The 24,149-nt window shown below is 44.9% G+C and overlaps 1 protein-coding gene across 2 annotated transcripts in view; it reads right to left on the reverse strand.

The window, feature by feature from the left end:
* Positions 1 to 1,239: 1,239 nt before the first annotated feature.
* Positions 1,240 to 24,149, reverse strand: part of lrrcc1 (leucine rich repeat and coiled-coil centrosomal protein 1) — a 35,218-nt gene continuing 12,308 nt past the window's right edge. For both annotated transcript variants that reach the window (XM_035800305.2, XM_035800304.2), the window contains 15 exons: positions 23,175 to 23,341; positions 22,328 to 22,549; positions 21,469 to 21,680; positions 21,077 to 21,230; positions 20,251 to 20,399; positions 19,853 to 20,057; positions 19,539 to 19,678; positions 17,585 to 17,786; positions 16,976 to 17,161; positions 16,397 to 16,571; positions 14,632 to 14,795; positions 3,659 to 3,867; positions 3,219 to 3,356; positions 2,732 to 2,867; positions 1,240 to 2,494 (listed from right to left, as the gene is read on the reverse strand). In XM_035800305.2, the coding sequence (XP_035656198.1) occupies positions 2,384 to 2,494; positions 2,732 to 2,867; positions 3,219 to 3,356; positions 3,659 to 3,867; positions 14,632 to 14,795; positions 16,397 to 16,571; positions 16,976 to 17,161; positions 17,585 to 17,786; positions 19,539 to 19,678; positions 19,853 to 20,057; positions 20,251 to 20,399; positions 21,077 to 21,230; positions 21,469 to 21,680; positions 22,328 to 22,549; positions 23,175 to 23,341 (2,570 nt within the window). In that variant the 3' untranslated portion in view covers positions 1,240 to 2,383. The remainder of the gene's footprint in view (positions 2,495 to 2,731; positions 2,868 to 3,218; positions 3,357 to 3,658; positions 3,868 to 14,631; positions 14,796 to 16,396; positions 16,572 to 16,975; positions 17,162 to 17,584; positions 17,787 to 19,538; positions 19,679 to 19,852; positions 20,058 to 20,250; positions 20,400 to 21,076; positions 21,231 to 21,468; positions 21,681 to 22,327; positions 22,550 to 23,174; positions 23,342 to 24,149) is intronic.

The following is a 24,149-nucleotide window of genomic DNA, read 5'->3' on the forward strand; positions in this document are numbered from 1 at the left end:
GAACCAGTGTAGTAGGATTCAATCTTAATCCTGTATTGACGCTTTGCCTGTTTGATGGTTCATCTGAGGGCATAGGGGGATTTCTTATAAGTGTCCGGATTATTGTCCCGCTCCTTGAAAGCGGCATCTTTAGCATTTATCTCGATGCGGATGTTGCCTGTAATTTATGGCTTCTGCTTGGGATATGTACGTACGGTCATTGTGGGGACGACATCGTCGATGCACTTATTGATGAAGCCGATGACTGAGGTGGCATACTCCTCAATGCCATTGGATGAATCCCGGAACATATTCCAGTCTGTGCTAGCAAAACAGTCCTGTAAGCGCAGTATCCGCATTATCGGGTACTTCCTGCTTTAGTTTTTGCTTGTAAGCAGGAATCAGGATATAATTATGGTCAGATTTGCCAAATGGAGGGTGAGCTTTGCCCACATCTCTGTGTGTGGAGTAAAGGTGGTCTAGAGTTTTTTCCCCCTCTGGTTGCACGTGACATGCTGGTAGAAATGAGGTAAAACGGATTTAAGTTTGCCTGCATTAAAGTCTCCGGCCACTAGGAGTGGCACTTCTGGATAAGCAATTTCTTGTATGCTTATGGCCTTATACAGCTCGTTGAGTGCGGTCTTAGTGCCAGCATCGGTTTGTGGTGGTAAATAGATGGCTACGAATAATATAGATGAGAACTCTCTTGGTAGATAGTGTGGTCTACAGCTTATCACAAGGTACTCTACCTTACCTCAGGCAAGCGACTCCTTTAATATTAGACATTGCGCACCAGCTGATATTGACAAATACACCCCCCGCTTCTCTTTCCTGCCGATGCATGGAAAATCATGGCAGCTCTATATTATCAGTGTCGTCGTTCAGCCACAGCTTGATGAAACATAAGATATTCGTTTTTAATGTCCCGTTGGCAGGATAGTCTTTATCGTATATCATCCATTTTGCTTTCCAATGATTGCACGTTGAAGGGCACTGAGCTAACCTGCAACAGTCACTTCCTAGAGTAGCTCAAACACATGCAATGTTTCCAAAAACTCCTCCATGTACCAAGACGGCGACACGCTGAAATGACACTTCCCGATCAAATGCGCCGCTGAGCATTCTCATAGAAAACAATGGGGTGACTTCATCGATGGCTTTGTCTTATTTTTTACAGTCTTTTAGAAAATTATATTTGTATCTTTGCCCCATCTGCTCCCCATCACAGCCCAAAACTTTTTCTAAGACTTGACAACGAAAGCGGAATAAAACTGCTTTTATTTAGCATGATAAAAATATACACATATTTGATAACTTAGTTCAAATATTTACACAACATGTAAATGTATTACATTTCAAACTAGTGCCCTAGATGGCGTAGTTATTCCTGATGTTGTATTCCTCATTAACTCGATTTAATTAATGGCCCACCAGCCTAAATAAAATTTAAAAAAGGGAAAATATGTGCACTCTTAACAAAACACAATTTCTCCCCACCGATTTCGGACAACTTCCGGATGCTGTTCAGCCATGGGATAACAACAAACTGATGCACTGAACACGGTGTGCAACATCTGGATGTTATTAGAAAAAAGTCTGGGAAATATTTTGTTTTATTAAGACAGTACAGATATTTTCCCTTTTTGGGGGGGCTGGCCCGCCAATCGAGTTAAGGAGGAAACCAACACCTTTGCATCCTGAATGGAGGATGCTTTATGTATAAGCCAGTCGCGGGGGGACAGGTGTCTATAGATGGGTTCGCTGACAACATCATGAAAACGATGCGTACGCTTCAATGGGATAGAAGTCGGAGTTGTGATTCTGGATGGCCAGATAGCTACCAACAATGACAAGAAACTGCCACGAGGGGAATTGTAAGTGACTCTTTTCAGCTAGTCTTGTTCTTGATACCATTTCTTGTTTTGAGGTGTTTTGACTGATGCTAATGGATCAAATTCGTTAGCTTAACCAACAACTGTAACAATTGTTGAGAGACAACAAATGCTCATTGTGCAAATGTAGTTATGTTTTCAATAAACATTGGAGATTAAATATAGTTGACATGTTGTCAACAATCTAAGCCAACCCCGTCTATTTTGCCTCACAGTTGCGCACATGTCGGTTTTGTTGCTAAACAACCAACTTGTCTATATCCGGCTGGGCACAAAGTCTGACGCAGATGACAAACGACATAAAATGGCGGCCGGTTGGGCTAATTTCAAACTTACTGGCCTAACCACAACAAGTCCAAAACCACCCCTAAAAACGTTTGACTGTCAGAACAACTTAACATTCACGTTTTGCAAATAATTCACATCAACAAATGCTGTCACCTCATCCGTGTAACGTCCAAGTAGAAACACAGGTGACTCTATAGGTGGATGATATACAACATCAGCTGTACTTAGAAGTCTTTCAATACGCTGGTGAGACGTCTCATCTTCTCCTCCATTGTTTTCTTCTCAGTTTCAGTCTCCTCCAGGAGCTGACGCATCTCCTCCTCCACCTGAAATACCTGAGTCAATAACACACACATTCCACTATTAAACAAACCCCAATAACGAATGCATTATACACCTGAGTAAAAACACACACGGTCATACATCTGAGACATTTGCATAAATAATGCATTAGGAGATGTGCAAGGAATTTCAAGTTACGTGCATGGATCTCAAGTTAACATTCATTCATTCCTTAGTATGCGTCTGAGCAGGTCAGCGTAGTGACTGTAGTAACCATTACTGTAAGCTACCTTCTGATTAGACTGTTCAATCCGTTTCTGCTTGTCATTGGCCAGCCGTAGGAGCTCGGTCTGATGGGATGCCTGTAGCGACTCCAGCTGTCGCCGGAATGCATCGTCCATACTGTGTAGCTTCTCTACCACCGCTCTGGAGGGGAAACCACAAGCACAGATACACTATCATCATTACTCTGACCTGGACCACCGTTGCAGGCTGGCAGCTCTTCGACCAATGTCTTATATTCTCATCTCTTCTATGATTCCGGTGGCTCAGTTGGTCATTGGAGCTCGGTGTTTGCAACACTGGACTTCTGTTTCTTTCCCTCATACATTAATTTAATTATATGTGGCCCATATGTATCTATGTATTTACCATAGGTCTCTTGGGATAAAAGCATCTGCTAATGACCATATTATAATCATATTACTACTAATCCACGGCTGGATTAGATAGGAAGCCCTATACGTTGCCCTATTGAAGTTGTGTTAGTCAGCATACTTGTGCGCCTGTGAGGCCTTGTCTCTCTCCTCCAGCAGCAGGCTCTCTTTAGAGTCGAAGCCCTCCTTCATGCGTTTCACCTGGCTCTCCAGCCGGGTCAGCAGGTCAGCCTTGTCCTGCCACTTCTTATTGGACACACTGCAGGGGAGAACATAGAAGTAGTAAACATGAAGTATGTATGAAGGAATGTAGTGGGGACAATGTGCATACATTAAAAGAATTGAGGATGGTGACACAGGGTGTCAGACATATTGGATTGTGGGTCCTCAGAATGATGTTGTGATGGGTAAAATCCCAATTTGAGATCCACATCTGTAAAATGTTTCACTCAAATCTCCCATTTACATCAACGCATGATTTATGGAAATGTATGAGAAACATGTGGAGCTCAAGTTTATTCAGTGCAGTGTGCGAGTGTATTTGTGCGTGTCGTGAGCTACCTGAAGGCGGCCTTGACGTCGTCCAGCTCCATCTCCTTGTCCTCCAGCTGTTGCTTGAGCTGCTCCTTGCGGAGACTGAGCTGCTGCACCGTGTCTCCCAGGTCCTGCGATGTGGCTGACGACTCCTCCAGCTGCTGCTGCAGGCGCCGCTGGGCCTGCAGGCTCTCCTCGCGCTGCCTCCGGCCCTGCTCGTCACGCTCTTGTAGGCCCTGAGGGAGAGAGAGGGAGGGTGGAGAGAGAGAGAGAGAAAGTGAAAGAGTGCTGACAGAGAGAAATGCCAATACTTCTGAAATCAAGTGCACCTCAAAGTACTTGACGTATGTATTTGACCAAGGTCTGATTTTTACTTTCTATAAGTAACACTTATGGAGGAGAGACTTTAAAAACAGAGTAACAGATTTGATTTTTACCATGTCCTAGAAACACCTCATATTCGAAAGATATGGCATGAAATAATCTCAACCTGTGTACTGTTACATCACACATATTCATTGGAAAAGTTGTCAAATGTTTCCCCAATGACACCAGTTAAAGTTCAATAACACCAATGTATATATACACAGAATGGGTCTGAGCCAAATAGACTACATTAGTTCTGGAGAGTCATTGTTTCAGAATGAGGGGTGCTGTAGTTCTGCTGGTGTTTTTCTGTTTGTCTAGGTCATGGGCTCAGGGAGAGAGCGCAGGGGTCAGAGAGAATTACATCACTCAACGGGGCCTAGGTGACGGGGGAGAGTCGGGAAGGTGATGCTGAACAATCAACCTGACATCTGGACTGAGCTGAAGGAGCGAAGGGACATGGTGGTGGCACAGAGAGTGGAGCTGGGGAACATGCAGGCCAGACAGACAGCCAGTGAGAGCCATGTGGATGAACTGAATGGAGAAGTGGTGGATCACAGAGTAGAGCTGAGTGTCAATAAGAATGAGGTGCAGTTCCACGAAAACAAGGTGGAAAAACTGGAGACCAGGAACGTAGGTAAAGTGATGTACAATCAACAACAGCGACGTGTTGAATTCTAGTCAACTATCCCATTAAAGATGGTATAGTGTCTGTTTGAAACAAGAACAATTACTCTCAGATGGACAAAAAGGTATGTCCATCAAAGGTAAGTAGCTTTTTCTAAGCATTAAATTTGCTGTCTGCAGTATTTTCCAGTATCATAAAATGAATTGTAGCTTTCAACCTTTTCAGTGCCATATTGAAAATCATACAGAGTTGATCTTATTAACTTATTTATACTTATCTGTACAAAATATCATTGGTTATGTAACGAGTTTCCTCCTCTTCTTCCGAAGAGGAGAGGCGAAACGGATCAGAGGACCAATACGCGGCGTGGTAATTTTCCATGGTACTTCTTTAATGCTTTAAGGTACACATGAACAAACTAACAAAACAAGAAAACGTGAAAACTCAAATTACAGTCCTATCTGGTGCATACACAGAGACAGGAAACAATCACCCACAAACACACAGTGAAACCCAGGCCACCTAAGTATGATTCTCAATCAGAGACAACTAATGACACCTGCCTCTGATTGAGAACCATACTAGGCCGAAACATAGAAATTCCCAAAACCTAGACAAACAAACATAGACTGCCCACCCAACTCACGCCCTGACCATACTAACTAAACACAAAACACAGAAAATAAAGGTCAGAACGTGACAGTACCCCCCCCCAAAGGTGCGGACTCCGGCCGCAAAACCTTGACCTATAGGGGAGGGTCTGGGTGGGCGTCTGTCCGCGGTGGCGGTTCTGGCGCGGGACGCGGACCCCACTTCACCCTTGTCTTTGTCCGCCTCATTTTCCGCCTCCGTGGCTTTCTCACCATGGCAACCCCTCTCAATGACCCCACTGGACAGAGGGGCAGGGGCTCTGGACAGAGGGGCAGGGGCTCTGGACAGAGGGACAGGGGCTCTGGACAGAGGGACAGGGGCTCTGGACAGAGGGACAGGGGCTCTGGCGCCTCTGGGCTGAGGGACTCTGGCGCCTCTGGGCTGAGGGACTCTGGCGCCTCTGGGCTGAGGGACTCTGGCGCCTCTGGGCTGAGGGACTCTGGCGCCTCTGGGCTGAGGGACTCTGGCGCCTCTGGGCTGAGGGACTCTGGCGCCTCTGGGCTGAGGGACTCTGGCGCCTCTGGGCTGAGGGACTCCGGCAGCGGCGCCGGACAGGCGGGACGCTCCGGCAGCGACGCCCGGACAGGCGGGAGGCTCCGGCAGCGGCGCCGGACAGGCGGGAGGCTCCGGCAGTGGCGCCGGACAGGCGGGACGCTCCGGCAGCGGCGCAGGACAGGCGGGACGCTCCGGCAGCGGCGCCGGACAGGCGGGAGCACCTGCAGAGAGGAGACAGAGAGACAGCCTGGTGCGTGGGGCTGCCACAGGAACTACCAGGCTGGGGAGACTTTCAGGAGGCTTGGTGTTAGGAGGAGCCTGAAAGACCGGGCTGTGGGGGAGCACTGGAGCTCTGGTGCGCAACCTTGGCACCACTTCCCCAGGCTGGACAACTACTCGAGCCCGGACCCTCCAGAGTGCAGGCACAGGTTGAACCGGGCTGTGGGTAAGCACGGGAGATCTAGTGCTTACTACACGCACCTCTCCCCTAGGCTCCACTCCCACAGTTGCCCGGTACGAGCGGAGCGCAGGCAGAGGACGCACTGCACCCTCCCAGCGCCCGGAGACACAGCACGCAGAGCCGGCGCAGGATAACCTGGACCAAGACTGCGTACCGGCGACCAGACCCGCTGAGCAGGCACCATACGCCCTGGCTCAATGCCCACACTCGCATGGCACTCTCGGGGGCTGCCCTATAGCGCACCGGGCTATGGACACGCACTGGTGACACCGTGCGCTCAACCGCATAACACGGTGCCTGACCAGTAATGCGCTGCTCATAATAAGCACGAGGAGTGAGCTCAGGTCTGCTACCTGGCTTAGTACCACACCTCGTGTGCCCTTTAAAAAAAAATTTGGGGCTGCCTCTCGTACCTGTCGCACTGCCGTGCTGGCTCCTCATATTGCCGCCGATCAGCTTTCGCTGCCTCCAGCTCTGCTTTGGGGCTGCGATTTTCCCCAGCCCGTGCCCAGGGTCCCTCTCCGTTCAATATCTGCTCCCATGTCCAGGAGTCCTGTGATGGTGGCCTCTGTTGTTGATGCTGCTGCTGCTGTCGTCGCTGTCCTTTACCACGCCGCTTGGTCCGATTGTGGTGGGTGATTCTGTAACGAGTTTCCTCCTCTTCTTCCGAAGAGGAGAGGCGAAACGGATCAGAGGACCAATACGCGGCGTGGTAATTTTCCATGGTACTTCTTTAATGCTTTAAGGTACACATGAACAAACTAACAAAACAAGAAAACGTGAAAACTCAAATTACAGTCCTATCTGGTGCATACACAGAGACAGGAAACAATCACCCACAAACACACAGTGAAACCCAGGCCACCTAAGTATGATTCTCAATCAGAGACAACTAATGACACCTGCCTCTGATTGAGAACCATACTAGGCCGAAACATAGAAATTCCCAAAACCTAGACAAACAAACATAGACTGCCCACCCAACTCACGCCCTGACCATACTAACTAAACACAAAACACAGAAAATAAAGGTCAGAACGTGACAGGTTAAACTTGATTATGTACACCTGGGGCAATGGACATTCAGGAGAATGGACATTTGCAAAATGGTCTGATAGAAATGTATTGCGTAGATCAAACATGACTGTCAGATTGGTATAGTAGAATGTGTGTGCTCTTATTCATTCCATTTCCATCTTCAACATGCAGTTTCAGACACAGCCCGCCATTAGCTGAAGGCGGCCAATGCAATAGTTTCAGAAAAGTAGTCACTTCCTGAGATCTGTATTCAAATTGTAAAAATGAAGCAGTTGCTTTCTCAGATCTGTATTCAAATAGTTGAAAAAAAGTAGTCCTTTTTGGGGATCTGTATTCAAATAGTTGTAGCCGCCTCCAAAGTAACCATTTGTCTCCACAGAAAAATAGCTACTTTCCACAAAGCATAGTTAAAACTATAGTTATATCCTGTCTGCTATGAGAGTGCTTTGTCCCTACTTTTCCTCTGATGCAGGTGTCTTCACTGCACTATTGAGAGGAGTCTACTACTTCAGAACCAGTGCACATTTTCTTGTTCAAGAATGTCCTGTGTATAATGACGGTACATCAGTGTAATAGTCACAGAGGCAGGGAGAATGTATCAAATGTAGTGACTCTAGAGCTGGAAGAGGGAGACTTGGTCTAAGCACACCTTTCCAGTGACCACAGTCTCTAGAATGATATCAATAATTACAGCATATTCAGTGGTTTCTTACTCTTCCCATTGCGAGGGGAACACTACAAATGCTTTTCATATATTGAGCCAAAATTATATCAAGGCATTTACTGAACAATATTGCTATCATTTACTGTCAGGTTTCCATTTGATTGATGAACATGTCTGTAATTATGTACAGTTGAAGTCAGAAGTTTACATACACTTAGGTTGGAGTCATTAAAACTCCTTTTTCAACCACTCCACAAATTTCTTGTTAATAAACTATAGTTTTGGCAAGTCGGTTAGGACATCTACTTTGTGCATGACATAAGTAATTTTCCCAACAATTGTTTACAGACAGATTATTTCACTGTATCACAATTCCAGTGGGTCAAAAGTTTACATACACTAAGTTGACTGTCCCTTTAAACAGCTTGGAAAATTCCAGAAAATGATATCATGGCTTTAGAAGCTTCTGCTAATTGACATCATTTGAGTCCATTGGAGGCGTACCTGTGGATGTATTTCAAGGCCTACCTTCAAACTCCCTCTTTGCTTGACCTCATGGGAAAATCAAAAGAAATCAGCCAAGACCTCAGAAAAAGATTAGTCTAGTTCATCCTACGACCTGTACTGCGACCTGTACGCTCTCATTGGCTGGCCCTCGCTTCATACTCGTCGCCAAACCCACTGGCTCTAGGTCATCTACAAGACCCTGCGAGGTAAAGTTCCCCCTTATCTCAGCTCGCTGGTCACCATAGCAGCACACACCTTTAGCACGCGCTCCAGCAGGTATATCTCTCTGGTCACCCCCAAAACCAATTCTTCCTTTGGCCGCCTTATTTTTCTACTGTATTATTGACTGTATGTCTATTTTACTCCATGTGTAACTCTGTGTTGTTCTATGTGTCCAACTGCTTTGCTTTATCTTGGCCAGGTCGAAATTATAAAATTAGAACTTTTTCACAACTGGCCTACCTGGTTAAATAAATAAAAAATCCTTGGGAGCAATTTCCAATGCCTGAATGTACCACGTTCATCTGTACAAACAATAGTACGCAAGTATAAACACCATGGGACCACGCAGCCGTCGCCCAGGAAGGAGACGCCTTCTGTCTCCTAGAGATGAACGTATTTTGGTGCGAATAGTGCAAATCAATCCCAGAACAACAGCAAAGGACCTTGTGAAGATGCTGGAGGAAACAGGTACAAAAGTATCTATATCCACAGTAAAACGAGTCCTATATCGACATAACCTGAAAGGCCGCTCAGCAAGGAAGAAGCCACTGCTTCAAAACCGCCATAAAAAAAGCCAGACTACGATTTGCAACTGTACACGGTTTGCAACTGTACACAAAGATTGTACTTTTTGGAGAAATGTCCTCTGGTCTGATGAAACAGAAATATAACTAGAATGACCATCGTTATGTTTGGAGGGAAAAAGGAGGAGGCTTGCAAGTCGAAGAACACTATCCCAACCGTGAAGCATGGGGGTGGCAGCATCATGTTGTGGGGGTGCTTTGCTGCAGGAGGGACTGGTGCACTTCACAAAATAGATGGCATCATGAGGATGGAAAATTATATGGATATATTGAAGCAACATCAAGACATCAGTCAGCTTGGTCTAAAATGGGTCTTCCAAATGGACAATGACCCCAAGCATACTTCCAAAGTTGTGGCAAAATGGCTTAAAGACAACAAAGTCAAGGTATTGGCGTGGCCATCACAAAGCCCTGACCTCAATCATATAGAACATTTGTGGGCAGAACTGAAAAAGCGTGTGCGAGCAAAGGAGGCCAACAAATCTGACTCTGTCAGGAGGAATGGGCCAAAATTCACCCAACTTATTGCGGGAAGCTTGTGGAAGGCTACCCGAAACGTTTGACCCAAGTTAAACAATTTTAAAGGCAATGCTACCAAATACTAATTGAGTGTATGTAAACTTCTGACCCACTAGGAATGTGATGAAAGAAATAAAAGCTGAAATAAATCCTTCTCGCGACTATTATTCTGACATTTCACATTCTTAAAATAAAGAGGTGATCCTAACTGACCTAAGACAGGGAATTGTTGCTAGAATTAAATGTCTGAGTTTGAATGTATCTGAGTTCGAATGTATTTGGCTAAGGTATATGTAAACTTCCGACTTCAACTGTACATGGGTGGTATTCAGTAGAGGGAAATTGGGGGTTGGGAGATTTGACCTACTCTTAATGATAAGGATATACTGTCCTTACTCCTGCTCCTAGTATAGCCATTTACCCCGGGCCTACAATGTCACGGCTAAATGTATCATGTGCTCCAAGCCTACTACCTGCTAACTTGACCCCATACCTACAAAGCTGGTCAAAGAACTTCTCCCAACCAACAGTCACCATTATAAACACATCTATCAAAGTGGGGATATTTCCTGAGTCTTTTAAAAGGGCAATCTTCAATTGGTACATCCATTTTTCATACTTTAAAATGAATGATACACAACATGACCAAAAGTATGTGGACACCTGCTCATCGAACATCTCATTCCAAAATCATGGACATTAATTAATGTAGAGTTGGTTCCCCCTTTGCTGCTATAAACAGCCTCCACTCTTCTGTGAAGCTTTGTCCACATACTTTTGGTGATGTAGTGTACATATTAATTGACTCAGAAGAACTTATAAATGTCTCATACGCTTAGTTAAACTTTTGTACCCAATCAGAACCCAAAATATAAAGCTTGTTTTACGCCATTGTTTTCTAAACAGCGCAACTGTAAACAAAACACTGTATAGCCTCAAAACATGGTTAAAACAACTTTTATCTCATGGATGTTCAGTCCTTGCATCCCTGGCAGTCTATGAATTTGAAAGTGGTTACATTTCTCCAGCCCCATCCCTCAGCAGTTGACCAAAACAGTGCTGGGGTGACCCTCTTATTTGTACTGCAGATTGCCCATTTAAATTGGCTGTAATTAAACCGGACCTTGATCCAGATGAACCTTAACAGTGTAGACTGTAGCCCACCAGCTCAAATCCTTTTAAAATTCAAAACAGTATCTTTAAAATTCTTCAATACGGTTTTAAACCATGTCCTAGCACTGTGACTGCACTGGTCGAAGTAGTAAACGACACCATTGGGTTTTTAAAATGACTTGAGTACAACATGGGTTATTACGTGTCAATGCAGCATTGATAATCTCATGGTGCATTCCATTATTGCCTGCTGATGCGCCATCAACTGTGGACGACCATACCATTGTACCTTCAGACTATGCTCAGCACTCTGTTCTGCCACCTCAGGTCTCTTGGCCCTCCCGCTCAGCCCAGTCCAAGCTCTTCTCTGTCCTGGCAAGGGCCCATCTTCTGAAAACATCTGAAACCCTACCTCTTCAAAGAGTATATAAAAATACTCCTCCTCACCTTGACCCCCCTCTAAAAATACAGTGCTCAAAAAAAATAAAGTGAACACTTAAACAACACAATATAACTCCAAGTCAATCACACTTCTGTGAAATCAAACTGTCCACTTAGGAAGCAACACTGATTGAGAATAAATTTCACATGCTGTTGTGCAAATGGAATTGACAACAGGTGGAAATTATAGGCATTTAGCAAGACACCCCTAATAAAGGAGTGGTTCTGCAGGTGGGGACCACAGACCACTTCTCAGTTCCTGTGCTTCCTGGCTGATGTTTTGGTCACTTTTGAATGCTGGCGGTGCTTTCACTCTAGTGGTAGCATGAGACGGAGTCTACAACCCACACAAGTGGCTCAGGTAGTGCAGCTCATCCAGGATGGCACATCAATGCGAGCTGTGGCAAGAAGGTTTGCTGTGTCTGTCAGTGTAGTGTCCAGAGCATGGAGGTGCTACCAGGAGACAGGCCAGTACATCAGATGATGTGGAGGAGGCCGTAGGAGGGCAACAACCCAGCAGCAGGACCGCTACCTCCGCCTTTGTGCAAGGAGGAGCAGGAGGAGCACTGCCAGAGCCCTGCAAAATGACCTCCAGCAGGCCACAAATATGCATGTGTCTGCTCAAACGGTCAGAAACAGACTCCATGAGGGTGGTATGAGGGCCCGATGTCCACAGGTGGGGGTTGTGCTTACAGCCCAACACCGTGCAGAACGTTTGGCATTTGCCAGAGAACACCAAGATTACAGGTCGCCAGTGGCGAATTTGCCAATCTTCACAGATGAAAGCAGGTTCACACTGAGCACGTGACAGACGTGACAGTCTGGAGACGCCATGGAGAACGTTCTGCTGCCTGCAACATCCTCCAACATGACCGGTTTGGCGGTGGGTCAGTCATGGTGTGGGGTGGCATTTCTTTGGGGGGGCCACACAGCCCTCCATGTGCTCGCCAGAGGTAGCCTGACTGCCATTAGGTACCGAGATGAGATCCTCAGACCCCTGTGAGACCATATGCTGGTGAGGTTGGCCCTGGGTTCCTCCTAATGCAAGACAATGCTAGACCTCATGTGGCTGGAGTGTGTCAGCAGTTCCTGCAAGAGGAAGGCATTGATGCTTTGGACTGGCCCGCCCGTTCCCCAGACCTGAATCCAATTGAGCACATCTGGGACATCATGTCTCGCTCCATCCACCAATGCCACGTTGCACCACTGTCCAGGAGTTGGCAGATGCTTTAGTCCAGGTCTGGGAGGAGATCCCTCAGGAGATCATCCTTCACATCATCAGGAGCATGCCCAGGCATTGTAGGGAGGTCATACAGGTACGTGGAGGCCAAGCACACTACTGAGCCTCATTTTGACTTGTTTTAAGGACATTACATCAAAGTTGGATCAGCCTGAAGTGTGGTTTTCCACTTTAATTTTGAGTGTGACTCCAAATTCAGACCTCCATGGGTTGATAAATTTGAATTCCATTGATAATTTGTGTGATTTTGTTGTCAGCACATTCAACTATGTAAAGAAAAAAGTATTTAAAGAATATTTCATTCATTCAGATCTAGGATGTGTTATTTTAGTGTTCCCTTTATTTTCTTGAACAGTGTATATATCCTATCCAGTGCGACTTACAAGTATTTAGTCAGCCACAAATTCTGCAAGTTCTCCCACTTAAAAAGATGAGAGAGACCTGTAATTTTCATCATAGGTACACTTCAACTATGACAGACAAAATGAGAAAAAAAGTCCAGAAAATCATATTGGAGGATTTTTTATGAATTTATTTGCAAATTATGGTGGAAAATAAGTATCTGGTCACCTACAAACAAGCAAGATTTCTGGCTCTCACAGACCTGTAACTTCTTCTTTAAGAGGCTCCTCTGTCCTCCACCTGTATTAATGGCACCTGTTTGAACTAGTTTTCAGTATAAAAGACAACTGTCCACAACCTAAAACAGTCACACTCCAAACTCCACTATGGCCAAGACCAAAGAGCTGTCAAAGGACACCAGAAACAAAATTGTAGACCTGCACCAGGCTGGGAAGACTGAATCTGCAATAGGTACGCAGCTTGGTTTGAAGAAATCAACTGTGGGAGCAATTATTAGAAAATGGAAGACATACAAGACCACTGATAATCTCCCTCGATCTGGGGCTCTACGCAAGTTCTCACCCCGTGGGGTCAAAATGATCACAAGAACGGTGAGCAAAAATCCCGGAACCACACGGGGGGACCTAGTGAATGACCTGCAGAGAGCTGGGACCAAAGTAACAAAGCCTACCATCAGTAACACACTACGCCGCCAGGGACTCAAATCTTGCAGTGCCAGACATGTCCCCCTGCTTAAGCCAGTACATGTCCAGGCCCATCTGAAGTTTGGTAGAGAGCATTTGGATGATCCGGAAGATTGGGAGAATGTTATATGGTCAGATGAAACCAAAATATAACTTTTTGGTAAAAACTCAACTCGTCATGTTTGGAGGAGAAAGAATGCTGAGTTGCATCCAAAGAACACCATACCTACTGTGAAGCATGGGGGTGGAAACATCATGCTTTGGGGCTGTTTTTCTGCAAAGGGACCAGGACGCCAGATCCGTGTAAAGGAAAGAATGAATGGGGCCATGTATCGTGAGATCTTGAGTGAAAACCTCCTTCCATCAGCAAGGGCATTGAAGATGAAACGTGGCTGGGTCTTTCAGCATGACAATGATCTCAAACACACCGCCCGGGCAACGAAGGAGTGGCTTCGTAAGAAGCATTTCAAGGTCCTGGAGTAGCCTAGCCAGTCTCCAGATCTCAACCCCATAGAAAATCTTTGGAGGGAGTTGAAAGTCTGTGTTGCCCAGCAACAGCCACAAAACATCACTGCTCTAGAGGAGATCTGCATGGAGGAATGGGCCAAAATACCAGCAACAGTGTGTGAAAACCTTGTGAAGACTTACAGAAAACGTTTGACCTCCGTCATTGCCAACAAAGGGTATATAACAAAGTATTGAGATAAATTGTTATTGACCAAATACTTATTTTCCACCATAATTTGCAAATAAATAAATAAAAAATCCTACAATGTGATTTTCTGGATTTTTTGTTCTCATTTTGTCTGTGTACCTATGATTAAAATTACAGGCCTCTCATCTTTTTAAGTGGGAGAACTTGCACAATTGGTGGCTGACTAAATACTTTTTTTGCCCCACTGTATATATAAAATATATACACACACTGGTAAGTGGTTGGGTAGGTTTAGTCACCCAGAACATTCACACCTGGCCCAATGGGCAAATCAACAAGTGGTTGTCTGGCCTTGGAAGTGTTTTGAGTACCTCTTTGAGTTTGCGAATGGTCTCTGTCTGGTCATCGATGACCTTGACTTTGATTCTCAGGGCGTCGTTGTCTCGCTCGTTCTGTTTCTTCTGACTCTCCAGTTCAGCAGCCAACACCTCAATCCTCGCCTCCAGACGACCCCTGTCCTGGGACAGAGACGCTCCTATGTGTGTGTCAAACATAGGGGAAAACACAAGACGAGTGTCAATAGAGGTATTGACCTGGTGGAGCTAGACGGCAGCCTTACACATTTAAATGAATGGAAAAGGAAGAGGATAGCAACTACAAAAAAAGTGAACTACAACCGGTTAGCCTAGATTTGAGATTGAAATCACTGTAAAGGGTACACTACATGACCAAAAGTATGTGGATTGTCAAACAATCAATCATGACCATTAATAAGGAGTTGCTGCAATAACAGTCTCCACTATTCTGGGAAGGCTTTCCACTAGATGTTGGAACATTGCTGCAGGGTCTTGCTTCCATTCAGCCACAAGAGCATCAGTGAGGTCAGGCACTGACGTTAGGTGATTAGGCCTGGCTCGCAGGCTGCGTTCCAAATCGTGTTCGATGGGGTTCAGGTCAGGGCTCTGTGCAGGCCAGTCAAGTTCTTCCACACCGATCTCGACAAACCATTTATGTATGGACCTCGCTTTGTATACGGGGGCATTAGACATGCTGAAACAGGAAAGAGCCTTCCCCAAACTGTTGCCACAAACTTGGAAGCACAGAATCGTCTAGAATGTCATTGTATGCTATAGCGTTAAGATTTCCCTTCATTGGAACCATAAAAAAAAACAGCCCAGACCATTATTCCTCCTCCAAACTGCACAGTTGGCACTATACAGTCGTGGCACTATATGCAGTCGGTCAGGTAGTGCTCTCCTGGCATCCGCCTACACCCAGATTTGTCTGTTGGACTGCCAGATGGTAAAGCACTGCTCCAGAGTCCAATTGCGGCGAGCTTTACACCATTCCAGTCGACGCTTGGTATTGTGCTTCGTAATCTTAGACTTGTGTGTGGCTGATCGGCATTGGAAACCCATTTCATGAAGCTCCCGATGTTAATTCCAGAGGCAGTTTGGAACTAGGTAGTGAGTGTTGCAAGCGAGGACAGAAGATTTTTACGCGCTACCCGCTTCAGCACTCCGCGGTCCCGTTCTGTGAGCTTGTCTGGCCTACCACTCCGCGTCCGCGTCCACTTCACAAAAACAGCACTTCCAGTTGACTGGAAATTTTACGAACTGACTTGTTGGAAAGGTGGCATCCTATGACGGTGTCACGTTGAAGGTCGCTAAAGCTCTTCAGTAAGGCCATTCTACTGCCAATGTTTGTCTATGGAGATTGCATGGCTGTGTGCTCATTTTTTTTTTTTTGCAACAGCTGTGGCTGAAATAGCCAAATCCACTAATTTGAAGCGGTGTCCACATACATTTTATATATAGTGTACCATAGAAATATAATTACCGCTATAAACGGGGTGTTTCGAGCACTAAATGGTGATTGGCTGAAAGCCATGGTATATACCACGAGTATGACAAAACATTTCTTTGTACTCCTCTAACTATGTTTGTAACCATTTTATAATAGCAATAAAGCACTCTCAGGGTCAGGGTTTTGTAGTGTATGGCCAGTACACCACGACTAAGGGTTGTATCCAGGCACTCTGTGTTGCATAAGAATTGGCTTTATACCACACCCCCTCGTGCCTTATTTCTTTAATAATAGTAACTAAGTAATTCTATTTCCAAGGTGTTAGCATACCTTGTTGAGCCAGCTCCTGTCCCCAGATCCTCCTCTCAGCTCTGAGGCCGTCTATAACGGACTCCTGGGCGGTGAGCTGGGACAGCAGCCTGGCCTTGTCCTTCTTCACCAGCTCCAGCTGCAGTTGCAGACGCCTGTCCTCCTCCGCCCCCGCCTCCAGAGACCGCACACGGCCCTGACGGGACACAGACACCACGGAAATAAAATGATAATAAATGAATAAAATAAAATGAAAATGAATTACTTAAAAATCATACAATGTGATTTTCTGGATTTTTGTTTTAGATTCCGTCTCTCACAGTTGAAGTGTACCTATGATAAAAATTACAGACCTCTACATGCTTTGTAAGTAGGAAAACGTGCAAAATCAGCAGTGTATCAAATACTTGTTCTCCCCACTGTATATAAATAATTTTTACAAATTGACTCTTTGATTCAAAGTATTGATATAATATTGTCCAAAATAATTTTGGGATATGTATCTATATACACCCCCCCATCACTACCAGGTACTGCAGATAGAAAATATTTTGATAGCTATAAGCAACATGCTGAAGAGCCCCGGGCGTGGTGTTGTACCTTGAGCTCAGTGACGGCGTCTCGCTTGGATTTGCTGAGCTCTGTGATGCGGCTCTTCTGCTCCTTGACCATGGCGGTGAGCTCCTGCACCAGACCCCCTGCCTGTCTCTCTCTCTGTTGGGTCTGAGACAGGGCAGCCTTCACCTCCGACAGCTCAGCACTCAGCCGGGTACAGCCCTGCTCCACCTACGTACGGAGGACACAGGCAGAAACCTTGTTAGTTGTTCCTATCAAAAAGTTTCATATTCATCTAATCATCAATTTCCTGAGTCAAAGGCTCTCTTTAGTCCTATTGTCTTAATTCATCATTTTTATGACAGTCTACTACTGTGCATTCCCTGTTTGTGTCAATCTTACCAGCAATATGTTTTCTTCTAGCTCATTTCGTAGAAGGTCAAAGCTAGAGAACTGAGTTAGCGATGTAGGGGACATTTAATACCTAATGAACCAAACTGTCAACGTTACCACAATACACACACACACATACACTACATAAGTATCTAGAACAGGTCAAAAATGTGTCCTTGTTTCAGCTGTCTTTTTATGCTACTGGAAGTTAAATAACAAATAAACGGTTTTATTTGATGTTCTCTAGTTCAGTGTTCAGACCTCAGTGAAGCGAGCAGCCTCGATGGTGAGGGCCATACGGAACTCGTCCTCCAGGGCAGTGTACTGCTGTGAGGCCTGGGCCAATCTGTCCTCCAACCCAGCCCTGCTCTGGGCGTGTCTCTGCTCTACACCAGCCACCTCCTTGGCCACCATCTCCCGGAACTCTGCCCCGCCTGGCACCAGCCGACCCTCCAGCTCCTTCCTGTGAAACAGGATGACACCATTAAGACTGTCACTGACTGACTGACTAAATTAATGAGATCTGGGTCAGGTTCAATTGGGAGAAAACATTTTGAAACTGAGTGAAATGGTGAAGAAACACTCATTTTCCATTGTGTGCCCTAATGATGGCACCGTACTGCAAAAAAAGGTGCTGTAGTCTCAGAAGTTTACCAAGGACCGATTACATTTAAATTCAATTTTTCACAATTCCTGACATTTAATCCTAGTAAAAATTCCATGTCTTAGGTCAGTTAGGATCACCACTTTGTTTAATAATGTGAAATGTCGGAATAATAGTAGTAAGAATTATTTATTTCAGCTTTTATTTCTTTCATCACATTCCCAGTGGGTCAGAAGTTTACATACACTCAATTAGTATGTGGTAGCATTGCCTTTAAATTGTTTACCTTGGGTCAAAAGTTGAATGTAGCCTTCCACAAGCTTCCCACAATAAGTTGGGTGCATTTTGGCCCATTCCTCCTGACAGAGCTGAGTCAGGTTTGTAGGCCTCCTTGCTCGCACATGCCTTTTCAGTTATGCCCAAAAATGTTTTATAGGACTGAGGTCAGGGCTTTGTGATGGCCACTCCAATACCTTGACTTAGTTGTCCTTAAGCCATTCTGCCACAACTCTGGAAGTATGCTTGGGGTCATTGTCCATTTGGAAGACCCATTTGCAACCAAGCTTTAACTTCCTGACTGATGTCTTGAGATGTTGCCTCAATATATCCACAAAATTGTCCTCCATATGATGCCATCTATTTTGTGAAGTGCACCAGTCCCTCCTGCAGCAAAGCACCCCCACAACATGATGCTGCCGTGCTTCACAGTTGGGATAGTGTTCGTTGGCGTGCAAGCCTCCCCCTTTTTCCTCCAAACATAACGATGGTCATTATGGCCAAACAGTTCTATTTCTCCAAAAAGTACAATCTTTGTCCCCATGTGCAGATGCAAACCGTAGTCTGGCTTTTTTAAATGGCGGTTTTGGAGCAGTGGCTTCTTGCTGAGCGGCCTTTCAGGTTATGTCGATATATGACTTGTTTTACTGTGAATATAGATACTTTTGTACCGGTTTCCTCCAACATCTTCACAAGATCCTTTGCTGTTGTTCTGAGATTGATTTGCACTTTTTGCACCAAAGTACGTTCATCTCTAGGAGACAGAACGCGTCTCCTTCCTGAGCGGTATGACGGCTGTGTGGTCCCATGGTGTTTGTACTTGCGTACTATTGTTTGTACAGATGAACGTGGTATCTTCAGGCATTTGGAAATTGCTCCCAAGGATGAGCCAGAGTACTGGAGGTCTACAATTCTTTTCTGAGGTCTTGCCTGATTTCTTTTTATTTTCCAATTATGTCAAACAAAGAGGCACTGGGTTTGAAGGTAGGCCTTGAAATATATCCACAGGTTCACCTCCAATTGCCTCAAATGATGTCAATTAGCCTATCAGAAGCTTCTAAAGCTATGACATAATTTTCTGGAATTTTCCGAGCTGTTTAAAGTCGACTTACTGTATGTAAACTTCTGACCCACTGGAATTGTGATACAGTGAATTTTATAAGTGAAATAATCTGTCTGTAAACAATTGTTGGAAAAATTACTTGTGTCATGCACAAAGTAATGTCCTAACCGACTTGCCAAAACTATAGTTTGTTAACAAGACATTTGTGGAGTGGTTGAAAAACAAGTTTTAATGAACCCTAAGTGTATGTAAACTTCCGACTTCAACTGTACCTGTGCACTTGTTCCCTGGAGGCCAGCAGTTCATGGAGCTGCCGTAGCTTGTCTTTATGCTGTCGGAGCGAAGCTCGCTGGATCTCAAGCTCTCTCATCAGGGCCGACGCCTTGTTCTCCAGCTCCTGGCTCCTCTTCATCTGAAAGGTCATCGAAAGGTCACACCCTACTCAGTACGGGTAAGATTACTATGTTGCAGCACAAGGGCTTGGAATTTTTCCTGACCACGTTGCAACGTTTCATCCCAGTGCTACCTATGGAAGCTCTACTATATCCATGAAGTATCAAGGGTTATGAGGCAGCAGTAGCTCTACCTCCTCAGCCTGCCGGCGTGCCTTCCGTGCTTCACTATGGGACGTGCTGTCCTCCAGGCTGCGCAGCGCCCTCTTGTGTTGCTCCTCCCGCTGCAGGACCTGCTCCAGCTGCAGCGCGGAGCTCTGACACCTCTCATCTAGCTCCTCCACGCGAGCCTGCAGACCAGAGCGTTCCGAACGCTCCTTCAACAACAGCTCCTTCAGTCTGGGAGGTGGAAAGAGAGACAGGGGAGTGAGACACAAGGTTCGACTTTAGCTTGTATTAAAAACTTACAGGAAGCATGAGATAACGGAAGTAAAGTGTGTGTGGGAATTTAGCAGAGATTTTAACTTTTTGTGACAAGAGTATAAGGAATATCTGTGTTTGTGTATGTACTGTATACATAAAATACTCTAACCTGTCGGTGGTGTGCAGGGCCATGCTCTGCAGGTCTTTCTCCTGGCTGGCCTGGGTCTGCAAGGTCTTCATCTGCTCGGTCAGCTTCCTCACAGCCTGCTCAGCCTTCCACCGCCTCTCTCTCTCCTGATCACGCTCCTCCACGATCGCCTAGGGAGGCACGCAAACACACACACAAAGTTAATTGTGGCGCACTAATTATGCATGCACTTTCATAGTATCAGTAGTAGTTCACAAAATCACTAAGTTGATATATTCAATTAGACAGGGAATCTATGCATGATATGACAGCCGAACTAGTTAAGTTCAACGACGATATGTACAGCAGTGGTGTAGAGGACGTAAAAACGCACGTAAACACAGTTTACACACTTTTTGTTGTTACTGTACGAGCATGATCCTTCCTTTTTGCTGAAAAATGGGTTAAAGCAGGGATCAGCCGCGGGACCATTTTTTGCTTGAGCGGATGTTCGGGGGCCAGAACATGATTACAAATGATTTGTAGACTGCAAATTGATTGCAACAATCATTTCAAACCTTGCTTACATTTGTTAAAGATCAAGTGTCTCTACTACACATGGGAATACTTGGAAACAGATTTCTTAAATTAACATCACTTGGAGATGATTTCCTGGTGTTTTTACAGTCTTTTATGTCCAAGAATAAAATCTAATAAAAATACTCCCCAAAAATGTTGCTTAGAAAACAGAAGTATACGGAGCATTACTTTACTCACCGCGAACGGTGATCAGCTTTTTTTTCTCCAAACACTACATCACTGATGTACACAAATACTGCATATGAGAACTGTGGTCTATGGTCCGTACCCTATAAGTCTCCTCCACTGCTTGTTTGGTGCTGCTGGGAGTCTTCCTGACTGGTCCTATTGAGTCGGCACCCCCAAAGGCCTGATGGACGCCTGACTTCCTCCCAGGGACAACTGAACACTTTGAACTTTTCCCTTTGCTTCTCTCTTGATCACTACACATAAAAAGTCAAAGCAAAGCAGTCTCTTTATAGGTTTCAGAATGAGTATGAAAATGTGTCAACTATGATTGATTAGGTTCACTAAAACAAAACAACTCGAACTGAGCGGGTATGATAAAAATCTGATGAAGCATAACCACAGTGTCAATGTCACTGCGTCATGTGTGGAGATCATGACAGGCGTGAAATTGTCAATTAAGAAACTTGCCAGCAGAGAGGCAGTGTCTGTTACCTGTCTGGTTGTTTGGCCTTGGTGGGCTGCTTGATGGTCCTCTTCACTGCAGTACTGTTGCTACCCCTGTGCCGAGTTGGGATTCTGGAGCGACGCCCCCGGTTCTCCTTCCCGCTATCACACTCACTCTCTGACGTGTTGTCTATGTCCCTCTTGGGCCTCCGTACCTTCACAAAGGGGGTGGAGCTGCTGGAGACCTCCCCTGCAGGAGTCTGGCGACCAGGTTAGGAGCTTCATCAGTGATGCAGGTGGATAAACCATATGCATTACTACTACACTACTTTGTAGTATACAACTCAAATACTCTAGTGTAGAGAGCACTACACCACTGTATAGTACTACAATAAAACTGGGCCATAATTTCATTATATGTGTGATGTGATATACACTGAGTGTACAAAACATTAAGAAAACCTTCCTAATATTGTGTTGCACCTCCTTTTGCCTCAATTCGTTGGGGCATGGACTCTACAAGGTGTCGAACGTGTTCCACAGGAATGTTGACCCATGTTGACTACAATGCTTCCCACAGTTGTGTAAAGCTGGCTGAATATCCTTTGGGTGGTTGACCATTCTTGATACACACGGGGAACTGTTGAATGTGAAAACCCAGCAGCTTTGCAGTTCTTGACACACTCAATCCGGGGCGCCTGGCACCTACTACCATACCCCAATCAAAAGGCACTTCAATCTTTTGTCACCTTCATATACACTGATTGATTTGAATTTAACAGGTGACATCAATAAGGGATCATGTTTTGTACACTCAGTGTATGTGAATGTTTATACAGCAACAGTCTTCACACAGGTGCCGATCAGCATCAGGCAGACGTTTTTAGACCGTTCCATCCAGTCTCACCTGTTGGAACAGCCGGGACACCTGGTTCTCCAGTTTCTGGATACGCTGTTCATTGTTTGGGTCTGCTGCTGTACTATAGCTGCCCGCTGTAGCCCAACCTGGCTGTGAAACCTGGGGCCGTCTGACTGGATCTGGGGCCCCCACTGGGCCCCCTGCCCGCTGGCGGAACTGCTTCAGCACCTCGTCAATATGGGAAGTGGTGGAAGAGCCGTCAACCCTAGCCTGTGGGGACATCTTATGTTGAGATATTAGTTCTAAAACATTCAATAGGTGTAATATGTAATAATACACCCAGAGAAACATGCCATGTGCCAGATAAGAGAAAAACAGTTCAAAGTGACCCGAAGTGGTGACACATAGACTACTTCAAATTACAAAAAGCATTCATATACACTGCTTATAAATTACTTGTCAATTTAGCAATTTTATAACTCATTTATTGCAATCCTCCTATTTTCGCCATGGGGCATAGAGAAACAATTGCAGTTTAACAGCTAATTTCATGCAATACAACACATTTTGAAAAAAGCAAAGGTTTGCTGTTTTTAATATGATATCTGAGTGAGAGTGACTAAAAAAATCAATGGGGTCGGTAATTAGACCATGGTTACTACAACTTTTGACATAACAAGAGAAAAACTGCTGATGCACAACCAAATTATTATATATATATTTTTTAAATTCTCCTTCTGAAAAAAATGATCTGGGGAAATTGATCCGCGGGCCTACAAAAGGGGTTGCCCATCACTGACAGAGGGTGATATAAACCCACATCAGTTTTAAGATGTGGTACAACCCTTTTGGCATACATTATATAGAATATCATTTGGTTGTGATTAATGTTTACCAGTTCGTTGGCACTGGTGTCTGAGGAGAGCAAGAAGTCCACGTAATTCTCCAGGCCGGGGATGTCGATGGGGCTGTCCTCCCCCAGAGGAGCAGGGTTCCCCAGCCGGTCCACCCCATCCAGGCTGGAGACCTGGGGTAAGGACTGGAGCACCAGCTCTCTGTAACCTGCAGCAGGGAACACAGGAGTCATTGAGTTTGAATATGTCAATTAGATGTCCAAAATACTTAGTTTACATGACCTACAGTGCCTTCAGAAAGTATTCATACCCCTCGACTTATTCCACATTTTTGTTGTTTTTCAGACTGAATTTCTCTCACCCATCTACACACAGTACCCCATAAGGACAAAGCGAAAACATGTTGTTTAAAAAAAAACATTTTTGCAAATGTATTAAAAATGAAATATTTAATTTACATAAGTATTCACACCCAAGTCAAAACTTTGTAGAAGCACCTTCGGCGGTGATTACAGCTGTGAGTCTCTGAAAAGTCTAAGACCTTTTCACACCTGGATGTACAATATTTGACAATTATTATTTTTTACAATTCTTCAAGCTGTCAAGTTGAATGTTGATCATTGGAGGACAACAATGTTCAAGTCTTGCCATAGATTTAAGTAAAAACTGTAACTAGGCCACTCAGGAATATTCAATGTCGTGTTGGTAAGCAACTCCAGTGTATATTTGGCCTTGTGTTTTAGGTTGTTTTCCTGCTGAAAAGGTGAATTTGTCTCCTAGTGTCTTTTGGAAAGAAGACTGAACCAGGTTTTCCACTAAGATTTTGCCTGTGCTTATAGCTGTATTCGGTTTCTTTTTATTGTAAAAAAAAAAAAAAACTCCCTAGTCCTTGTCGATGACAAGCATACCCATAACATGATGTTGCCACCACCATGCTAGAAAGTATGAAGAGTGGTACTCAGTGATGTGTTGGATTTTCCCCAAACATAGCACTTTGTATTTAGGACAAAAAACTT

Source organism: Oncorhynchus keta, chromosome 23, assembly GCF_023373465.1.
Source record: "Oncorhynchus keta strain PuntledgeMale-10-30-2019 chromosome 23, Oket_V2, whole genome shotgun sequence".
NCBI lineage: Eukaryota > Metazoa > Chordata > Actinopteri > Salmoniformes > Salmonidae > Oncorhynchus > Oncorhynchus keta.